The 21,712-nt window shown below is 40.8% G+C and overlaps 1 protein-coding gene across 1 annotated transcript in view; it reads left to right on the forward strand.

Moving 5' to 3' along the window:
- CCDC81 (coiled-coil domain containing 81) overlaps positions 1-16,691 on the forward strand; it is a 34,607-nt gene extending 17,916 nt beyond the window's left edge. Inside the window, exons 8-15 of the mRNA XM_007168489.2 lie at positions 1,817-1,910; positions 2,598-2,744; positions 3,560-3,664; positions 5,844-6,016; positions 7,218-7,296; positions 7,523-7,743; positions 13,799-13,924; positions 16,250-16,691. Coding sequence (XP_007168551.2) covers positions 1,817-1,910; positions 2,598-2,744; positions 3,560-3,664; positions 5,844-6,016; positions 7,218-7,296; positions 7,523-7,743; positions 13,799-13,924; positions 16,250-16,391 — 1,087 coding nt within the window. The 3' untranslated portion in view covers positions 16,392-16,691. The remainder of the gene's footprint in view (positions 1-1,816; positions 1,911-2,597; positions 2,745-3,559; positions 3,665-5,843; positions 6,017-7,217; positions 7,297-7,522; positions 7,744-13,798; positions 13,925-16,249) is intronic.
- The last annotated feature ends 5,021 nt before the right edge of the window (positions 16,692-21,712 follow it).

A 21,712-nucleotide genomic window follows, 5' to 3' on the forward strand; every position in this document is an offset into this window, starting at 1 on the left:
TGTGCTGTCAACATTCAATTTATTAATGTCACAATATATCAGCTATCATATGTGTAATTTAGGTGCTTTGTAGATTCCTAAAGTCATGTTCAAAACCCTAGGCATGCTTCTTTTGAGTAATCTCGTTATGAAAGATAATTGAGAATTAAATGTCTAGTACTTTGGAATTTAGTTCAATCCAACAAACATTGAACACCACTGTGTGCCGGGCACTATTCTGGACACTGAAGCTATAGAGCTATGAGACATATAAACCAACTTTCATAAACTTAGTCTTGTAGAGAGATTGAGGCTAAAGAAATAATGCACGTGATGAAGATAACAAAAGAAAGTACAGAGGCTGCAAAGAGGAGGGAGTAATTATTAGGGATTCCTAGTAAAGGCTTCTTATAGAAGTTGACTAATGTTTTTTTTGGCTTTTTTTTTTCTGATTACTAAAGTAATACATCTTTATCACAGAAATTTTGGAAGAAATGAGAAAAGCAAGAGATACAAAACAATCACCCATAACCCCACTAAATAGAGGAAACTTTCTGTAATGTTATGGGTGTACATTCTTCATTTCAATGCATATATAATATGTACATATATTTGTACTTGAAACATATAGATACATTTGAAACAAAACTGAGATCATATCATATGAACCTTTGCTACACCACAAACAGTGGTGAAAATTTCGCTATGGCTTTAAATATTCTAAAACATGAACAAATGGTTTCTCATCGTCTCATTGATTAAACCTTTTGTTTAGCCCATCTCCTGTGGGATACTTAGATGGTTTTTAGTTTTTTATATTATGAATCATGTTGTAACAAATATAATCACACATAATTCTTTGCACACACCTGCGTATTCTGTAGGATAAAAACTTTGAAGTGAAATTTCAGAGATAAGGGATGAGCCCATTTTTCACGCTTTTGATACACATTACCGGTTATCCTCAGGAAGATTGTACCAAATTATCTCCCCAGTAGCAGTAATGTGAGGGACTGCTGTGTTCTCTACAGCTTTGCTAATACTGGACACTGTACCCTCCACGCACCCAGGGTAAAAGCTAAAGTCATTACTGTGGCCGTCAAGGTCCTGCCTGATCTCTGACCTCTCTCCGACTTTTTGCCCACTAACTCATCTTCCTCAAGCCATACTGCACACAGGCGTGCTCCCACTTCAAGGCCTTAGTGCTCATTTGCTCTGCTAGGTCCTTTTCCATCAGATATCTGATGATTATTATTCCTTTACTGCCTTCAGGTATCTGCTCAAATTTCACCTTTTTGGTGAAAACTTCCCTAGCCATTCTATTCATGATTTAATACTCCATTCCTCCAGCATTGCATGGCATTTATCATCACTGAATAGACTATAGAATTCACTCATTTACCTTGTTTATTGGCTGTCTACCCCCATCAGCATGTCAATTCCATGAGGACAGAGCTTTTTTTATGTGTATTTTGTTCTTTACTACCTCTCCCATGCTTAGAGCAGTACATATAGTAAACACTCAATAAATTTTTGGAGAATGAATAAATTTCATCCCAATTTCACTGAATTGGTAACTGAGACTTTGTAAGATTACCCAGCTTGTCTAATGCCAGTCAGCTTCTAATAAAGAAAGCTGGGCTTTGAACCCACCCAGGTTTATCTGATACAAAGCCTGGCTTCTTAACCTCTATACATGTAGATGCTCTAAAGAAAACCACTGAGATATTTTTCATTTTCTTATATTTATACTTGTTTCTAAAATTATCATTACTAATTGATGATAATTGATGTCAGACTACATTAACATTAATTAATGTTGCATTGTTTTTTATAGGTTACCATCTCTGGGTGGTCTGAAAAATGACAATGAAATGAAGCCTAAAATTCCTCCAGCCACTTCTTGCCAGGATCATAATAGGGCAGGACAGGTACAGTGTCTTCAAAGAAATAAAACCCAGTCAGAATCTTCCTCTGACTTCTGTTTCTCAGACAGAATTCTGGGAATTGCTCTTTCTTTAATATATGGGTATGGCTCAGGTACTCAGGACCCATAATTGGACTGTGATAAATCTATCTACTAGTCAAAATCTACTAGTTCACAGAAATAGGGTTGGGAAATCTCCACTTTCCAGTTGCTATATACACATCTGTTGAGGCAAGAGTTTATTAAATCCTCTGGAATATTTGTGCGGCCTTCTCTGAAAATCTCCCTTGGCTAATATCTTTAATACATCCTTTTATGAAGTGTACTTCTTGATACACCTAACCTTTGGAGAGCTTGGAAAGGGAATGCACAGGCAAAAAGGTAAAAGGTAAAAGTCCATTTGTCCAAAGTGAGAGAGTGGCATGGACATATATACACTACCAAACGTAAAATAGATAGCTAGTGGGAAGCAACCACATAGCACAGGGAGATCAGCTCTGTGCTTTGTGACCACCTAGAGGGGTGGGAGGGAGGGAGATGCAAGAGGGAAGAGATATGGGAACATATGTATATGTATAACTGATTCACTTTGTTATAAAGCAGAAACTAACACACCATTGTAAAGCAATTATACTCCAATAAAGATGTTAAAAAAAAAAAAGTCAATTTGTCCTAAAACTTGGTGTTACAGGAAATGTGTTATGTATGCTTGCAACGAGCACAGCGGAATTCCCCGTTGTACTACAGTGAGGAGAGGAAGAGGAGAGAGGTGGAAGATGAACGACTCCTACAGCAGTATCAGATGCTGAAAGATCAAGAGGCTCTCTTCAAAGAGCAGGTAGATCAACACCTCAGTTAAGGAGTGTTTAACACAGGACAGGAGAACGTGATTATAAAACACCATTTAAAAAGTTCCATCGTGTGTCTGTACTGTAACATATTGAACCATTTACTTACTGCTGAACTAAAACTTAGGTTGTGTCCAAGTTTTCTCTAATAGTAAACAGTCCTGGGATGAATATCCGTGCAGCTGATGTTTGTACGTGTCACTGATTCCCCCCCACCCCCCCCTCATGAAGACTGAGTTTTATTATTTATTTATTGGCCAGACCGTGCAGCTTGTGGGATCTTCGTTCCCCGACTAGGGATTGAACCCGGGCCCCTAGCAGTGAGAAGGCCAAGTCCTAACCACGGGACCACCAGGGAATTCCCAAGACTGAGTTTTAAAGGTGGAATTCCTGGATTATATAGCTTTATTTTTTATTTCTCATAAAATATAATCCCAGTCAGGGCTTTTCCCTTCAAATTCATGACCTATCTCAAGTAAAGACAGAATGGCACCTTGGTATTTGCTTTATCCCAATTTCTGTGATCTCCAATAACTGGCCTGACTGTCCTCTCCTGCATTTGTGATATCAGAGGTAACCACTCTTGAAATCTTCTGTTCCTTCTTACAATCCCTGTAGAGGTGGTGCCTGGAGCCCAAGAATGGGAAACAAAAGCCCACTTAAAAAAAAAAATCTATGAACACATCAGAAAGTATTTACCATTGCCTCCAAAAGGCAGGTTTATACCTTGGTTGGGTTACTTTAATACAGTAGAATTAAATTTTTAAAAGCTCTATTTCATATGTGATTTTTTTTTTCCTCAAAGATGCGAAGTCTGGCTAGTAGAGAACAGAATCAAAAAAATGCTGCCTATAATCTTGGAGTTGCTGAAGCCATAAGAATCCACAAGAATGAGAAACCTGAATTTTATGTAAGAGTCTTTTCGAAATTTCTAGGGCTGATACCTGCCCTACTTGTGAGCATTTGGATCCACTCTCCGTATTGCGCCAATTTTTTAAAGTGGTAGAGGTAAAAAGAGGATTGTGCAAGGCTGAAGCTTCCTTCCAGGGCAGGAGTGGTCCAGGATCTGCCTCCACACCATTCACATTCATAATACAGTTCCTATTAGTCATGAGAGCACTTGTTAATGATAGTAATTTTCAACCAGGACCTGGGAGAGGTGGGGATAGGGACAGTATATTAAATTCCTGCCCCAGGATCAGATGATCTAAGTAGAGAACCAGGGAGCTCCCCTGGGAGCTTGCTGGAAATGCAGAATCTAGGGTGCCACCTCAGACCTCCAGAATGAGAATCTACGTTTGAACAAGAGGCTTAGATGATTTGTAGTTTCCTTAAAGTTTGAGAACCCCAGCTTCAGAGGGACGTGAGCCACCTGTTTTGCCATTGATTTAATGTTTCCAATCATGATGTGCCTACCTTTATTTCTGCCTGAATCTTCCTTCTTTCACCTCACTATCTAGGCAGTGTGACACTCCGGGACATACACCTAATAAAATAGATTTTCTTTATTCATCATCAAGCATTCATTGAATTCCTTTGTGCTGACCACTCTGCTAGTGGCTAGGAATACAAAGATGAATAACACAAGGTCCCTCTCTAAAGTCTCAGGATAGTGGGGGAAAGAGATTTAAAGAGACAAGAGTGTGATATACTAAATGCTATGATAAATCTTTGAACAGTGCAAAGAGGAGAGTCACTTAACCCAGACCAGAGACCTGAGAAGACTTCCTGGCATACAGGAGTTAGGTAAAGAAGTGAATGGAGGCAAAACCTTCCAGGCAGGGGCAATAGGGAAGGAGGAAGAGGGAGCACCATGCTTTTGAGCTTTAGGTCCTCTCTCTCTCTCCTCTTAGATAGATGTAAGGTCCACCTGGTTTAAAGCCTCTCATGGGCTTCCACTGAATTAAAATAAAATCCAAACGCCTTACCTTGACTTACCAAGTCCTCCTGGTTTGGCCCGTCTCCCTCTTTGAGCTCACCTGCTCTACTCTCCCCTTGCTCACTCTGCCTCAGCCACATAGACCTTCTTTCTGCTTGTTTCCATCTAGTGTCTTTGCACTTGCTGATCCTTCTGTATAGGACACTGGTCCCCTGATATTTGCAGTGGAGGTGATTCAGTCACCTCCCTAATAAAAGCCTTCCCTAATAACCAGTTTAGCCCCATTCCCACCCAGACACTCGCTATGAGAAGGGCTTCATAGTACCTATCACTACCTTAAATTATCTGTGTGTGGTTTGCTTGTTGGCTGTCTCTTGCACCAGCATGCAGGCTCAATGAGAGTGAGGCTCTCTGTGGATCTCTGTTCTTTTTTTTTTTTAATTTATTTATTTTATTTACTTATTTTTGGCTGTGTTGGGACTTTGTTGCTGCTCACGGGCTTTCTGTAATTGCGGCGAGCGGGGGCTACTCTTCGTTGTGGTGAACGGGCTTCTCATTGCGGTGGCTTCTCTTGTTGCGGAGCACAGGCTCTAGGCACGCAGGCTTCAGTAGTTGCAGCACGCAGGCTCAGTAGTTGTGGCTTGCAGGCTCTAGAGCACAGGCTCGGTAGTTGTGGCACACAGGCTTAGTTGCTCTGCGGCATGTGGGATCTTCCCAGACCAGGGCTCGAACCTGTGTCCCCTGCATTGGCAGGCAGATTCTCAACGACTGCGCCACCAGGGAAGCCCTGTGGATCTCTGTTCTTGATCACGGCTGGGTTCCCAGTGTCTAGCGTGGCTAAGCCCAGAGCAGGAGCTCAATTTTCCCTCTTCCACTTCCTCGCAGTCCCTGCTCATGCTTCTGCACTCACTCAGAATTCCTCCTCCTTTCAGTATGCAAGTTGTTTAAGTACTAGCGGAGGACCTACTCCGTGAAGTCCTTTTTCATCTCCCTCTCAGTTATGGGGCTTTGGTCAGTTCTGCTCAGATTCATCCTTGAGCGTACTCAGATGATTCTGTGGGTCACTAGCTGGTCAGTGTGTTGAGGACTGGGCACATATTATAAATTAATCAAGGCTTTCTGATTGATTTTAGTCTTCTGAATGATTACCCTTATTCTGTGTTGCTTTTTAGTATTCTAGAGTAAATGAGTTGCTTCTCTTTCATTCTAGAAATCCTTCTTGTTTGATAAACGGCCACTCAGTCCTGAGATTAATGCTTTTAAGCAAGAGGAATACTCCCAAAGTCTCCTGAAACAAATGGGTCACAGACGGGAAAAGGACATAATGCAAAGACAAAACAGAGAGTTGATGGACCGCCTGGAACAAGTGCAGCAGACAGAGGAGTGAGTCTAGCTAGACATGCCCTGAAAAATGGATTCGGAATGTTCACGTGATGCTTCTTTCCATGTGGGATTGGATCAGCGTTGGTAGTTTCATTAGCACAACTGTAACCAACTGAGCAAACTAACCCAGCTAGCAGCCAGTACCATAGCCTAACACTTCATTAGAAACATGGAAAAGCCAGCATTATTATAACTATCGTTAGAGTAATGATTGCTGTCTATAATCATTTTAATTACAGAGTATCATTTTGTATTGTTTTGTGATCACTAATCTTGGTAGATGGAGGAAGGGACTTGTCTTGAGCAGGCTTCCTTCCCAGCTATTCCCAGGTAACCTCAAGGCAAAGCTGAGTGGTATTATAAGTATGAAGGGTGTCCTATGGAACCTGAGGGCAGGAATGTATGGGGGACCCAGGAAGACTGGAACCAGGAACTAAAATCCATGTAAAAAAAGCTTTCCACCTGCTCACACCCCAGCTCCTTAGCTGACATTGTCTGTACTCCAGCTCACAGTTGGATGAATTTCAGTCTCAATTCCAAATTTTCAGGAAAGAGAATCTGATTGGTCCTGCTTGGGTTATCTGAGGCCTGGGATAGGGTCAGGGCCACAGAGTTCAAACATGCCTAAGCGGGCCATACTTCTGCTACTGAGGTCAGGAGAGCAATTAAGGAGGCTACTGTGGTGTGAGAGAAACTCCTAAAACAAATAAGTATCTAGTTTCTGTGACCAAAAATCTATTTCCATAAAATGCATATGTTCCATTATATTCACTTTACAGATCATGTGGAGGTTGCATATAATAGATTCATTTTATAATAGGAAAGACCACTCTTCTTAAAAAGGAATCTTATGATGAGTCATTGTATTGCATGCACAGACACTTCCTGCTTTCCCATCTAGATTTCTTTAAGCATGGGGGGAGGAGGGGTGCCTGTCTTAATGGTAGTGCATTTGAACTATATGGTTGGTCACTCGCTTATACCTGCCCATCCATCCCTGTCCAACACATTGTCCACTAGCCTATGGATTTGAATTACTCTTTTCTTTCTTAAAATGAAAGTTCCTAGAAGGAAATATCACTTTTCATCAGGCTCTTATTCCTATTAATATTTATTAAACATGTTTTGTTGATGTTAATCTGTATTACTAAACACTCTACAACAAACTGTGGTCCCAACTTCTCTTATTCATAACTGCCAGACTTGCTGCGCAAAGAGCCAAATATATAAAAGATAAGATGGAAGAAACACAGTGTTACAAGAGAGCTTTGGATGCACAGGTAAGGGGCCAATTATTCCTTTAAACTTTTGCAGGGTTTCAGTAGCATTCTAAAAATATGTATAAATCCTGTAATGTTACTAATACTCTTATGTGTTATCCATTTGGTGGTTCTGAGGCCCTTGTTCTCTCCTCTGAGGTGCTGGTATTTACTATGCTACGGCCTTGTGCATTAAGTCTATTCCCTGGTATAATTATCATCTGCATCATGTGTGTCCCTGCTTCAGATAAAGAACAAACGCCCCCAGTTGCCCATGTTTGAGCCAGACTCTTCTGAGCCCATCTTTGGTAAGGAAGAGGGTGAGCCGATGGTGGAAAAGCGAAAGAGAGAACAGAATTACATGAGGCACCAGCTGGAGGCAGCCGCTAACCACAAGAGGACAGCCATCTTGCACCAGCTGGTGGACCAAAAGTGGGATCTGCTGATGCTTCAGAGGACACACAAAGAGTAAGACACCCTGGATCTTTCCTCCTCCTCCTCCTCCCCTCCCCTCCAGAGAAGCAATCAAGATAGTGAACACATTGAGGACTTACTATGTGCAAAATATTGTTCTAAGCTTATTATGTGCTTTATCTCGTTTCATCCCCACAAGTCACCCTATGAAGAAAAGTTATTAAGTTAAAAACAAACTCATTTTTAAAAGAATATTATGTATTCATGTGTATATAAACATATTTATACACATACATAATGTAAGATAAACAATAATTAATTCCAAATGTGTTATCTTTTTTCATATTCTTTTCCATTATGGTTTATTATAAGATGTTGAATATAGTTCTCTTGTTTATCTATTTTATTTATAGCAGTTTGTATCTGCTAATCCCAAACTCCTAATTTATCCCTCCCCCACCCCCTTTCCCCTTTGCTAACCATAAGTTACAAACAAACTCTCTCGATCCCACTTCTCCCTCTAGTTACCTTTCCATAGTTTTCTTTCCCTTTACAGGACAATGTCTGAAAAGAGTTGTCCACCCCAGCACTGGCCACTGGAAATACAATGTGAGCCACAAATGTGCTGTCCTACTCAAGTGGACACAAACATGAAACTGAGGCCCTTTCTCAACCTCCACTAAACCCCTTCTTCAGAGAACCGCGCATGTAGTAAGCTGTGCTGATGTTTGCTGGTGCAGGGGTGCTGAAGGTGTCAGGGTAGGCAGAGGAGGACTTTATGCCATATCAATGCACAATACCTTTAAATTCAAACATCAGACACCCGCTGTTTTAAAGTACCCATTGGTTACCCCACAAATGGGGAATTTTTTAAGATCCTGACCAGCCCTCAGCCTTGTAACATCTCCTTGGCTACTTCTTGTCTTCCCATTTCCCATGTTTCCTACTCTCCCTCTTTCACCCCCTGATTGCCACAGAGAACTAGTTTCTTCTTTGTAGATGTTCAGCAATTTTCAGATACTTGATCAAAGTTCTCAGGAGTTCCAAGAGGGCTTCTCTTCAAAGGAATCTCCTCTTTTAAAAAGGCAGTTGTACTTATAAAAAGAAAAAAAGTTATTATATTAAAATTCTATAAATTTTATAAATGGTCAGTGGGATGGTGCAAAGATCTGTTATGTTCTATAGCAAGTAGGTTCAGACATGAATATATGAGTAGAATAATTGGGTGAAGGTGGGAGGGTATTGTGATAAGGGTGGGGTTGGATTGGGGTAGAGAGGTGAGAGTAGTTTAAAGCATGGCTTTTGGAGTCAAATCAGATGTGGGACTGAGTCTTGCATCAGCCCAGGGCAATGTATACTTGTATGTCTGTACTGTTTGCTAAAATACTGAAGTATTTCCATACTTCTTGATTAACAGCTGTTGCCCCAAGCCCCACAGGTGCACCCCTGCTGCCCAGGCTGCTCCTGCCCCTCCCTGGGATCCCCCATCCCACCTCTCCACGACCTTTCACCTAATGGATGAACACCTGGGGTCTCCAAGACCACTTCCGGTCTCCATTCTGATTGATTGATATGCGGTTCTGCCATTTCACTAGTTGTGTGGGATTGGGCAGGTTACAGCCCCCTGAGGGCATTGGTTTCCTTATCAGTTATTAGGGAGAATGCTAATATCTACCTCCAAGGTGGTTAAGGGTCAAATGAAGAAGTTCTTGTAAGGAGCTTGTTTCATAGCAAACAGCTGCCCCTTGCCCCGCCGTGGCTCTGCCTTTCCGTGCATGCTGCCACAGCCAGATCTGGGACCCTTTGCATGTGTTGCGGAGATTATTGCAGTTTCCTCCTCTGCTCCTTAGCTTCTCTGGCTGTTCTCCTGAACATGGAGTTAGGAGGGTTTAAACTCTGTCACTTCCAGACTGTGTGACCTGGACCATATCACACACGGGGTCTTTGAGCTCTCTTTTCCTCATATGAAAAAATAAGGATATCACACCCGCCCTGCCTATCCTCACTATGACGATTAAATGAGATTATGTATGTGAGAGCATTTCTGGAAACTTCAGAGTTCTGATCAAATACAAACTATGGCTGTTATCTGGTTATCTCTTTTGTTGGAGTTCTGGTTGTAAACCCCCATTTTTATATGGATTAGATCCTTGTCTTTTGTTTCTATATCCTTTACTGATTATTCCGTATTCTCTTCTCTTTTCTTTTCCAACTTCCCCATCCTCGGTCCATCTCAAGATGTGATCTTAGATCTTCCTGTGGCAACTAGAAGGTCACTTTCTTTCAGAGGGAATGACTTAGTCTGTGTGATCCAAACAGGCCTGCTGAAGTATTTTTACTTGTTTTACTTTTTTTTCTTTAAACTTTTCTGCTTTTGTTTAAAAAAATATAACAATTCATGCTCGTTAAGTCAGTTAGTGGAGAGATTAAAAAAAAAAAAGGTTAATAATCTCCTCTACCGAGTAGTCAGTGTTAAGTTTAGCCTTCTACATTTTTTTCCTGTTCTTTATAAATATATTCAAACAATATACACACATATATTTTTCCTTCCATTTTTGTAAATGAAAATGAGGCCCATGAGATCTTACATATTACTCTGCAACCCAACCTTCCTTTAACCTAATAATGTGTCATTAATTTGTATTTAGGTCAGTACCTATATATGAAATTCATTTTTCTTTAATAACAGCATACTATCTATAATATGGATTATATAGTTTAGCTTTTGCACCATTGATGAACATTCACTTTGTTTCCAGGTATTTTGCTATTACAACAATTCTGCATTTAGCATTTTTCTTATTTTTCCTTATACTGGTTGTTTTGTTTCTACTGGATAAATTCCTAAAAGTGGGGTTGCTGGATCAAGTGTGTGGCACATTTTAAATACTACCAGATACTGACACTTTGCTTTCTAAAAAGGTACAGCAATTTGCTTCCACCAGCAGTCTTGGGAGAATCCTAGTTGCTTCCCCTCTAATCTTACTTCATGTTCTTACTTTCTAGGCATTTAAAGTAAACTGACTTTTAACCTATCCTTTAAAGAATTGTATAACAATGGCCAAAAAGCATATGAAAGGATGCTCAACATCAGTAATCACTGGGGAAATACAAATCAAAACCACAAGGAGGTAGCTGCTCATTAACAAATGGTTTCCATGCTCTGGGAGAGTGTGGGGGTGAACCTGTTGGAACCCTGTTGGAGGTCATTTAACATTTAACTCTATGTGTGCCTCTCCAAGATAAGAGGTATTCCGTGTTTTATTGAATATTTACTTATGTGAACCTGCGACACAGGGATTCTCTACTCCAGTGAATAAAGGTGGCAAGGTAGGAATGTGAGATTTAAAATACGGCTGTGTTTTATATTACACAATTTAATAATTTAATTCTAATAATATAGAATGCTGGAATGCCAACTCTATGGAAGTCCGAATGGAGTAAGCAGTCAGCAAATTGTTCATGTTTTCCCCTGCAAAACACCTATATAGATGTAAGAAAATGTCTTTCACTATTTAGGATATATATATCAGTGTGACATACATGGATAAGATGGCTATCTTTTTTTTCTATGTTTTTTTCTGAAAAGAAAACATTTATACATTTGCAGAATAGTGTAATAAGATTTCATAAATGCAAAGATAAAATGTGTTATCATTTATCTTGGATTATATAATATCTGTGGTTTAATTGCCTTGTGAAATGTCCAAAACAAGAACAATTATATATTTTTCTTACACCACATACACCATGAAACATTTAACAAGTACTTCTTTTAGACCATTCAAAAGATTAGGAAGGAAGAAAATTGTCTATTCAGTATTAGATAAAACCATTAAGATGTGAATATATATGATGTAAAGAGGAAAGATAAAGGAAACTAGAACTGGCAAGGAAAGAGAGAGAGAGAGGGAGGGAAAGGGAAAGAGAGAGGGAGACTACCTGACATGTGTTAGGATGGCTATTATTAAAAAAAAAAAAAAAAAAAACAGAAAATAGTAAGCATTGGAAAGGATGTGGAGAAATAGGAACCCTGTATGCTGTTGGTGGGAATGTAAATTGGTATAACCACTATGGAAAACAGTGGTGGTTCCTCAAAAAATTAAAAGTGGAGTTACCATGTGATTCAATAATTCCACTTCTGAGTCTATATCCAAAAGATTTGAAAGCATGATCTTTCAGAGGTATTTGCACACTTATGTTCATAGCAGCATAATTCATGATAGCTAAGAAATAGCAGCGACTCAAATGTCCAACCACAGATGAAAGGATAAACAAAGTGCAGTATACACATACAATGGAATATTACTCAGCCTTAAAAAGAAAGAAAGTTCTGACACATGCTACAACGTGGATGAACCTTGAGGACATTATGTTAAGTGAAATAAGCCTGCCACAAAAAGAAGACAAATACTGTATGACTCTGTTTATATAAGGTAATTAGGGTAGTCTAATTCATGGAAACAAAGTAGAATGGTAGCTGACAGGGGTTGGGGGAAGGAGAAATAGGGAGTTGTTTAATGGATTTAGAATTTCAGTTTTGCAAGGTGAAAAGAGTTCTAGATACTGATTGCACAACAGTGGGAATATAGTTAACACTATATATCTGCATGTTTAGAAATGGTTAAGATAGTCAATATTATGTTATGCGGGTTTTTTTCTTTTAATTTAATTAATTAATTTACTTTTGGCTGCGTTGGGTCTTTGTTGCTGCGTGCGGGCTTTCTCTAGTTGCGGTGAGCGGGGGCTGCTCTTCATTACGGCGTGTGGGCTTCTCATTGCGGTGGCTTCTCTTGTTGCGGAGCACGGGCTTCAGTAGTTGTGGCACGCGGGCTCAGTAGTTTGGGCTCACAGGCTCTAGAACGTAGGCTCAGTAGTTGTGGCGTACGGGCTTAGTTGCTCCGCGGCATGTGGGATCTTCCTGGACCAGGGCTCGAACCTGTGTCCCCTGCATTGGCAGGCAATTCTTAACCACTGCACCACCAGGGAAGCCCCTATGCGTTTTTTTTTTTTTTTTTAACTACAATTTAAAAAAACCGTGAAAAGATAAAAAAGGTTATGAAAAAATATATATAATAGGTACCATTCTGTCATTGAACTCCCATTTTGTGATAGGCATTGGCGCTTTCTGTATATTATCCTACTTAATCTTTATAATGACCGCACAATAGCTATTGAATCAACGCTTGTTAGAGGATAATGGGGCCACGCTATTTTAGAATAAGTGAACCAGCACAGAGCACATTACAGTATTTTATCGGCGGGTCCTGACACCTCGTGGCAGTTGGTACCTGTAACACAAGACCCTTCAGAGTAGGCAGGCTAAATCAAGGGTCACATTTAGTGAAGTCCCTTCCAGAATTTAATGAGAACTGACTGTAAGAGTTTCAGTTTGGCAAGAAATAGACACATTTATATTGAACCAGGTTTAAGGTGATTCACACAGCAGTGACTACATGTTTAGAGACCAGTAATAGAAACACTTAACATTGGGAATGCTGGAACACTGTGCTTGAAGAGAGATTATTATACTGCAGTCATGCCTTTGATGATGTGACCTTCACCAAACACTTTTCTTTTTTTTTTACCCTTCTTCACAATGTTAGATATTTTCTCGATTTCATTTTCTTTTGCTTAGTCATTTCTGTTTCTTTCCCCCTTTCTAACCATTCATTCATATGCCTGTCTACTTTGTCTTGTAAAACATCTGGCAGAACTGGTGGGCGGACTACTGACAGCTGAGAGGCTGGACTAAAAGGAAGGAAGCAAAGTGTAGCAAATCCATTCGAGATGAATCTTCAGATCAGTTAAATTAGCCTCAAAGGAAATTGATGGCTTTAAAGGCTGAATGTGTTAATTGGAAAAAGGTTTTAATCCTGCTAATTTAAACCAGGATTGAAGATGAAAGGTCCTAGACCCACAAATTATTTGCTAGGAGTTTCACTATGTTTTTACAGTGTTCATGCCCCTTAGTCTATTTCAAAGAGTGGTGAACAAAACCAGAAGCTTTTCTGTTTAACTTAGCATGAAAGGAATGGGGCTCCTAAGGTTGGTGCATGCCCTTCCCGGTATTAATGAATGGAATCTCAGACTCTTCTGTTCTCTCTAGGCACTTGGCAGACAGAAATGCTGAGCTTGAGCGAGTGAGCAGAATCTACCAAAACTTACAGGATGACTGGGAAAGGAGTGCTGTCATGAAGAAGCAGCGGGACCTGGAGGAGAAGGCTTTCGAGCGGTAGTACCTGATTGCACCTGAAGTTTTGTTCGCAGAGAAAATCCCCTCTGCATCTTGTTAGTTTCCTCTAATCCTGGGATGGCAGATAGGTTTTAAGTGTCAGCTTCAGTTTATTAGGGGTGGCTGCCTAGAGACTTTTGTGAGAAAAGAATTCTGGGTTCAGTGGGAAATACTGCTATGATATGTTAGAAATGTCTGTTGTGGACATGGGATGGAGAATGCTGTGTTGCACGTTATATATTTGCCATCTCTGCCCTAATCTTTGCCTCTGTGTAGTAGCTTTATTTTCGCTTTGTGGAGGCTAGGGAGGCCTGGGGGTGTGGGGGGAGGAGGGTGGGAATTCTCTTTGGAGATAATTAGTTGGAAATAGGAAGAAAGTGTTTCTGTCTGAACACATCTAAGGCTTATGGGATGGTCTCGTAAGAGCAGAGTCAAGGGGTTGTGGGTAAGATTGGCAATTGGAAAAGTGAGGTGCCCAACCAAGAACGTCTTCCTGACATGTATTATATCCATGCTCACTTTCCCCAGCTATCTATTTACAATCTAGAGTTGGGGAATCCAGATGTTTTGGAGAATTAACACTAACTTTGGAGAGGCAGCTAATCTTTTTGCCTTACTTTTCTTATTTCTAAGATGAGGAAAGTAAACATTTGCCTGGCTTGGCTAACACAGGAGTTTGGCAGATCAAATAAAGAGTTGGAAAATTATTACACTTTAAAAAATTAAAATACTTTACAAATGGAAGGTACGATTTCATAGAATATTGAAAACTTGAAGAAACAAAGTCTATGCAATCAAATGTTATTAAAACCTGAATATACCAAAATAATATTTAGCTTGCCAATTATCAACGAATTTTTATCATAGAAAAAATTGTTATAGTGGATCTTGATCTGAAACTCTCCTTTTCCTTTTAGATTTTAAGGCATTTCTCACCTGTCTTTCTAATGGGTAGAACCCATATTTTGTGACAATGAAAGTATGACAGATGATGTGGAAAATAAGTTCCAAAGGAGAAGTGAGGTTGTTTGGCCTAGGGAAGAGGAAGGGAAAGGGGAATTGGGTGTTTCAAGCCATTTTCTCAGTGTTGTAGGAAAGCAGGTAGAAGGCAATGAGATTAGTGTCAGGGAGATTTTAGCTGGATTTTGGAAGAAGGCTTGGCTAACATGGTGATAAAGGGTAGAGGAGACATGACATAACCTTGAGTGGCAGGATAGCGCAGCTGTTCCACGGACATGGCAGAGCAGACCTCTCACCTGAAGACCTAGGCCAAGTTGTGGGCAGGGACTCAAGTGGACAGCACGTAGGAAGGAGGAATTGGTTGGCGTTAAAAAGAAAACAAAGCAGAAGCAAAAACAAGGTTCACATGTATGCAGTTAGTTCATGATACTCGGTCCCATCGCCAAGGCAAGCCAGGTAGGTCTTCCCCTGCCTACTGCCAAGATTGTCCTTTTTCTTTTTTTTTTTTTTAATTTAATTTAATTTTCTTTATACAGCAGGTTCTTATTAGTTATCTATTTTATACATATTAGTGTATATATGTCAATCCCAATCTCCCAAGATTGTCCTTTTTCCTTTGAAGGCTGTCATCGATGCTTCTTTTTACAGAATCCCACTGTGTAGAAATTTTGATAATGTAGGGGAACACATCAGGGACTGTGCACATCCTGCACAATCAGGAAAAACTGTTGAAGTGGAAACCCAGTGACTGTCATCCCTTCAGCTCTGCTTCTAGCTGCTTTCGTCCTCTTTTTCTACGTCTTCACTTCCTCTCCTGCCCTTAACTCTCCAGAGGCCTCTGGCCCCCTGGGACTTTCCATTGAAGTCTACGCTTCATTGTCTGCTGGGGTGTTAACTTAACCAGCAGCTTAATGGCTTGATCTCCCTCTCAAATGCTGTCTCCCGGGGAAGCCTGACAGGTACAGGCGCATCCATGGGACAAAGCCGCAAATACTGAGGCTTTGGAGTCACCATCCCATTCACGCTGACTGAGTGACCTTGGGCAAGTCCTGTGTTCTCTGAGGGTTTAGGTGGGTGTGGGGAGAGGGCTGGGCTCAGACTGTTGTGAAGGCACCACGCAGAGCCTTTTATTCACTAGGGAAGGAGGAGAAGCAGGAGATGCCCAGCCCGGGCCGAGCAACAGGTAGCAGCGTGGAGGGGAGAGACTGCAGGTGGGAAATCACAGGAGGGCCGTCAGCTCCTGGAGGGCAGGGACCAGGTGTGACTTTTCTTTTGTATCCCTTCCATTGCACCGGCTTCCAGGCGAGGCACCCAGTAAGGACTCGGGAACGCCGGCGAATGACCCCTTTTTCTGCCTCTCCACAGGGCCTCCAGCAAGCTCTTCCTCCTGGACCAGTGTGAGAAGTATCGGCGCTGCAAGCAGTGCCAGAGGCGACCCTCCAACGTGGGCAAGAGCAACCTGTGGCCCCTGAACAAGTACATGCACGGCTCCCGGCTGTTTGTATAAAACCCAACGTCTGGGCCTGCCTTTCCTAGGGAAAGTTTTTCTTTTTTAAACGTGCAGGGGTGATGGTGAAACTACATATTTGTACTTCAGAGGAAAAAAAAATTATTGTGCCATTTTGGTGCTTTCAGGGGTAGAGGGAATTCCTATGGACAGGTTCTCCCCACCTGTCCTCCTCCCATCCCGCCCCAGACTACCCTGCCGCAGTCAGGGCTTGGAGGCGCACCCAGCTTCATTCTGGCTGAGGGAGTATTGCTGACCCAGCCCTGCCACTGCCTCTGTGACTTTGTCTAAGAAACTTCATCTTTTCCTCACCTATAATGAAGTGTCATAATAAATACTTTCTACGTGTTTGGGCATAACGATTCATAGTGGTGACTTTTTCCTCGATTTTCCTCGATTTTTCTGGGGCTGGGGATGTGTGACCCTCCCAAAGGTAGGTTAGGCCATTTGCCTCCAGTGGCCAGTGCAATGCTTCTTGAATTTTCTAGCTGATAACACACCCGGGACTTGTTGGGACCTCAGGGAATAGTTTTCCCTTGGTGATCTTCCGGCCAACCATTCCGCCATCCAGGCATTTCTGCACCACGATCGATTGTAGGTTTGTTGTGTCCTGTGAGGGGAGCCTGGCAGCCTTGCCAGGGTCCATCTTCTTCTCTCATTGCTTCCCTGGCATCCATTCTTAAGCTGTATGTGCAGTGGAAGAGGAATAGCTTCCTGCTGAGGGACTGATTTTCGGTTTAGGTATATGTGTTCTCAACCACAACTTGCTTCATTTGCCCTCACCCTTTGTCTTTCCTCTCCCTGCCCTGCCCTACCGCCTCAGGTGCAACAATTAACAAAGCAGAGTGATGTCTAGATTTCCAAGATATAAAAGCTGGGCAGAAAGTCCCTTAGACACTTTGCTTTCTGCCTGCCACATCGAGACATTGTTTTGCCCTAGTCCAGGTACAAAATAGGAATGTTTTGAGCTCTGAATGGTTAAGGGGAAAGTAGTCTACTCAAGTTGATATTGGGCAAATTTTGTTGCTAATGTTATCTTTTTCTATGGAAACAAGTATGCTCTCTGGTGACTGGAATTGTCTGGAACCTTCCCCCACCACTCCCTACATTACTACTTCCTTCCATTTCCTCAGAAGATCCCTCCATGCAGGTCCCATCCCCACCAAGCAATATTTAAAACAATAGCCTTTCCCCAGGACTGCTTTACTTGCTTGAAATTCATCCCTGCTACATCCTTGGAGTATTTCTCTGTCTCTAATATATAATAAATCACTATAATAGTATTGTATGAATATTTTTTAAAAATATAGACTGCCTTGTCAAAGAAAAAAAAGACTTTAGGCAATTTTGATATGTTTAGGTGGTGAAAAGATCTAACTTCATAGACATTTTTACCGTAGGAACTGACCTTATAATTTATTACCATGGGTAGCAGTACTGACTCTTACTGTGTGCCAGGCACCAAGCTAGTGACCTGGAGATTAAGACCTCATCAGTCCCTGCCTGCCTTCAGAGCATTCACCATGTAGTGCAGAGGGGAGATGTGACTAGAAAATCTCCCTGTAACAAGGTAGATACCTCATAGCGCTTTGCATTTCTTGCTACGGAAGAGTAAGGTGGAGTCCTTGCACTCAGGTTAGACTGACAGGGAAAGCTTTTGGAAAAGATGAGGCCTAAGCTGAGTTTTTAAGGAGAAATAGGAAATAGCTAGGTGAAGAGTGACAAGGGGTCATGGCAACAGATGTCAAGGCCCTGTGCTCGGACTTCCCCAGCGGTCCAGTGGTTAAGATGCCATGCTTCCACTGCAGAGGGCCCGGGTTCGATCCCTGGTTGGGGAACTAAGATTCCCGCATGCCGTGCAGCCAGAAAAAAAAAAAAAAGCCCTGTGCTCCTGTCTATTGACGCTAAGACGGAGACATGGTTATGTGAGTTAGGTTATAAAACCTAATTTTAAAAAATCATTCAACCATTTTAAGAATCAAATTTTATTACAGTCTTTCATTAAAACAGTTGATTTCATACAATAAAGAATGCACAGTCTTTTTTTTTTTTTTTTGAGCAAGTCTTCCTGATATCTTTTTCACGGATCTTAACTGCTAATATTGCTTTAGCTCAAACTTGTTATGAGGCCAGACTCAAATTAGAATGTCTTTTTCTAAATCACTTTGAATTACTATCAGCAAGCTCTGTCGTTTCTGGAACTACGGCACTGCCAGACCAGCTTAATGTATCAAAGGATTCCCAGTTTCAGTGGTTTTTAATGTTTTGGACCGTCATGGACTCTTTCCTAAAAATATGCACATTTTCATATACAATATTTTGTATGTAATTAGTGTTTTCCTAGATCACCTGGACCACAGGTTAAGAACTCCTGCTCTAGATGGCTTTCCTTCAATGTTATAACAAGCTCAGGTTATCAAAAGTGAGCAAAGTGAAGGACTTTTTGCTTTTGAAAATGCCCTTTCAGTTCTAGAGAACTATGTCCACTTTTGCCTTCCTTTTTGATTCTTCATAAAAATAGTGAGATGAGAATTGGAATGGCTGTTAGAAAGCACATACTCCAGTAGTTTTCAAAACTTTTTGAGTAAGACTCAGTAAAGGAAATACATTTCATACTGAAACACAGGACCTATGCCCACACGTGTAATTAAGACAAAAGTTTTACAGGGTTATATTTACCCATCAGCAATGCATTTGGATAATTTCTATTTTATTTCATAAAATAATTTCTGATTAGACTGAACAAAATTGATTTAACAATCTGCTAGTGTAAATAGATAATTTTCAGTTTGATAAACACAATTTTAACCTAATTCTTCCCTCTCACAGTACTTCATAGTTTGCCGGAATTCATTAGTGGTTAAGAGTATTATAATGCTATTCGACCAGGGGATTGAGGAATGTTTAGGCCCGATCTTTTCATAACCAGACCGTCTTGTTCTGAGGTACCCCAAGAAACTAAGGTAACTATTTGCCCCACCTTGTTAAAATCCGCTGGAGAATGTTGATCTTTTATTTATTTATTTATTTATTAAGTATTTATTTAGAGCAAGCAAAATCTTGACGTTCAGAATGCAAGTGCTATCTCACCTTCTGTGGGTAGTAGTTGTGATGTCAGTTCAACTCTCAAAGTCTGTGTTTCTTTGGATCTGTTTTTCACGTGTGCCACTTGGGAGTAAACCTGAGACTTGTACTGATTTGTACACAGAATTAGGGGATCTCTTTCTCCAGCTTTCTCCTCTCTGGAATTCCTTTCACATTCTCCAGTCTCTTATTCCCAGTCGTCTGGCTTTAAAGCCAGAGTTTTTCTTGGAGTTTTAGCTCCCTTCACTCTCTCAAAGGGGAGCTAGTGGATGACAAGACAGAAACAAATAACAGAGATTCCTCCCACACTCTTCTGACCAGGGGGGTCCCTTTCCCTGCTTCCTCTGGCCAGGAAGACAGGACCTCTCAGGGTCTTAGATGCTTGAATGCCACCACCACTGCTATTCCCGCTGCCGCTGTGCAGCTTTGTGACTGCAGTTGGTCTTGGGGCATACCAGGGAGGGGGAAAAAAGGGGAAAAAGGGCTTTCCCTCTATATTCTAGCTCATACGGAACCCTTTTCCTGCTTCTCTGGCTAGAAAGAGGGGGTTTCTCTTGAGTTTAGGCTTTCTGTGTCGTCTGGATCTTAGATTGCCCTCAGGTCAAACCAGAAGAGGAATAAATTCACCAGTAAATTCGTCACTATGCCAGTCATTCTTCAGGTTTTGATTTACTTACACAATCCCCCTGCGAGTGTTTCCTTTTCAGAGTCCTCAGGTAGTTGCTTTTTATAATCTGTTCAGTTACATCAGTTGAAGAGAAATGCTGTAGTGCCCTTACTCCATCTTGGCCAGCACCAGAAGCATTTTTATTTTGGTTTTGAGTCTTTATTTTTCTTCCTTTCCCCTTTCTCCCAAATCAGGTGGTACCTCAGTCCTTTCATTTACATTTTATTAGTTAGGGTAGCAGAGATCAAATTTGAACAGAGATCAAATACTAGTAGCTTAATCAAGACAGAAGTGCCTTTTTCTCTCAAGAAACAGTCTAGAGGTACATAGACCCAGACAGTAGGGTGGCTCTACTAGCTTCTCCTGTGGTTTCCACCACTGGGTCAAGGCAACTGCTCCAGGTATCATCTCCTAACTAGCAAGTAGGAAGAAAAGGGCAGGGGAGCAAGTGTTTTTTTTTTTGTTTTTTTTTGTTTTTTTTTTTTAAGTTGTATAACCTGGAAGTGGTACCATTATTTCTGTCCACATCCCATTGGCCAAAATTTAATCATATGGCCACACCATGCTGCAAGGGAGCTTGGGGAATGAAGTCTCTAGCTTGGTGGCCGTGTGTGTAGTGAAATATTCAGGGAATGCTGGTACTAAGTATGAGGGAAATGGATAGTAGTGGACAACTGCCAGTCTGCCATATCCTGTAATTTTGGGGGAAAGAATCTACAAAATACCTAACAATGCTATCTAAGATGTTTTTAAAAATCTTTAAAAAATGTGAAGCTGCAAGAAAAGTCTCTAGAGGCAAACACAAAGTGGGAATTCAGAGAAGCAAGCATCAGCCAATTACCTATGATCTAAGCCTTTTAATTTAATGCTAGACATAAATTTTTATTTTTGAAACAATTTCAAACTTACAGGGAAGATAAAAGAATGGTAAAAATATCACCCCCCCACCCCCAGAACTAAGTAAGAGCAAGTTGCTGACATATGCCCTGTCACTTCTGAATACTTTAGAGCATAATGCCTTACAAATAAGGATATTCTCCCATAAAACCACAAAATAACCACCCAAATCAGAAAATTAACACTCATTTACCATACAATCCAAAAACTCAATTAAAATTTTGCCAGTTGTCCCAGTAATGTCCTTTTAAGCAAAAAGATCCAATCTATGATCATGTGTAACATTTAGCTGATATTATTTTCTAATCTCCTTCAATGTGGAACAGTCCTCAGACTTTACTTGACTTTCATGGCTGACACTTTTGAAGATTTCAGTCCTTCCATTTGGATGTATGATTCTCCATCATGATAAAATTCCAGTAATGTATTTTTTTTTTCAGAAATATCATAGATGTGATGCTAGGTTCCTTGCATTCCATTATATCAGGTGGTACCCAGTTCAGTCTGTCCCATTACTGGTCACGTTAACTTTGATCATTTGATTAAGTGATGCTTGCCAGGTTTACCATTATCAAGTTATTTTTTTCTTTTGTAACTAATTGGCATTTCATGGTAGGTATTTTGAAAGTAATATACCATTCCTCATCGAGTTTCATCCACTAGTTTTAGCATC

The sequence above is a fragment of the Balaenoptera acutorostrata genome, chromosome 9 (genome assembly GCF_949987535.1).
Source record: "Balaenoptera acutorostrata chromosome 9, mBalAcu1.1, whole genome shotgun sequence".
NCBI classification, from domain to species: Eukaryota; Metazoa; Chordata; class Mammalia; order Artiodactyla; family Balaenopteridae; genus Balaenoptera; species Balaenoptera acutorostrata.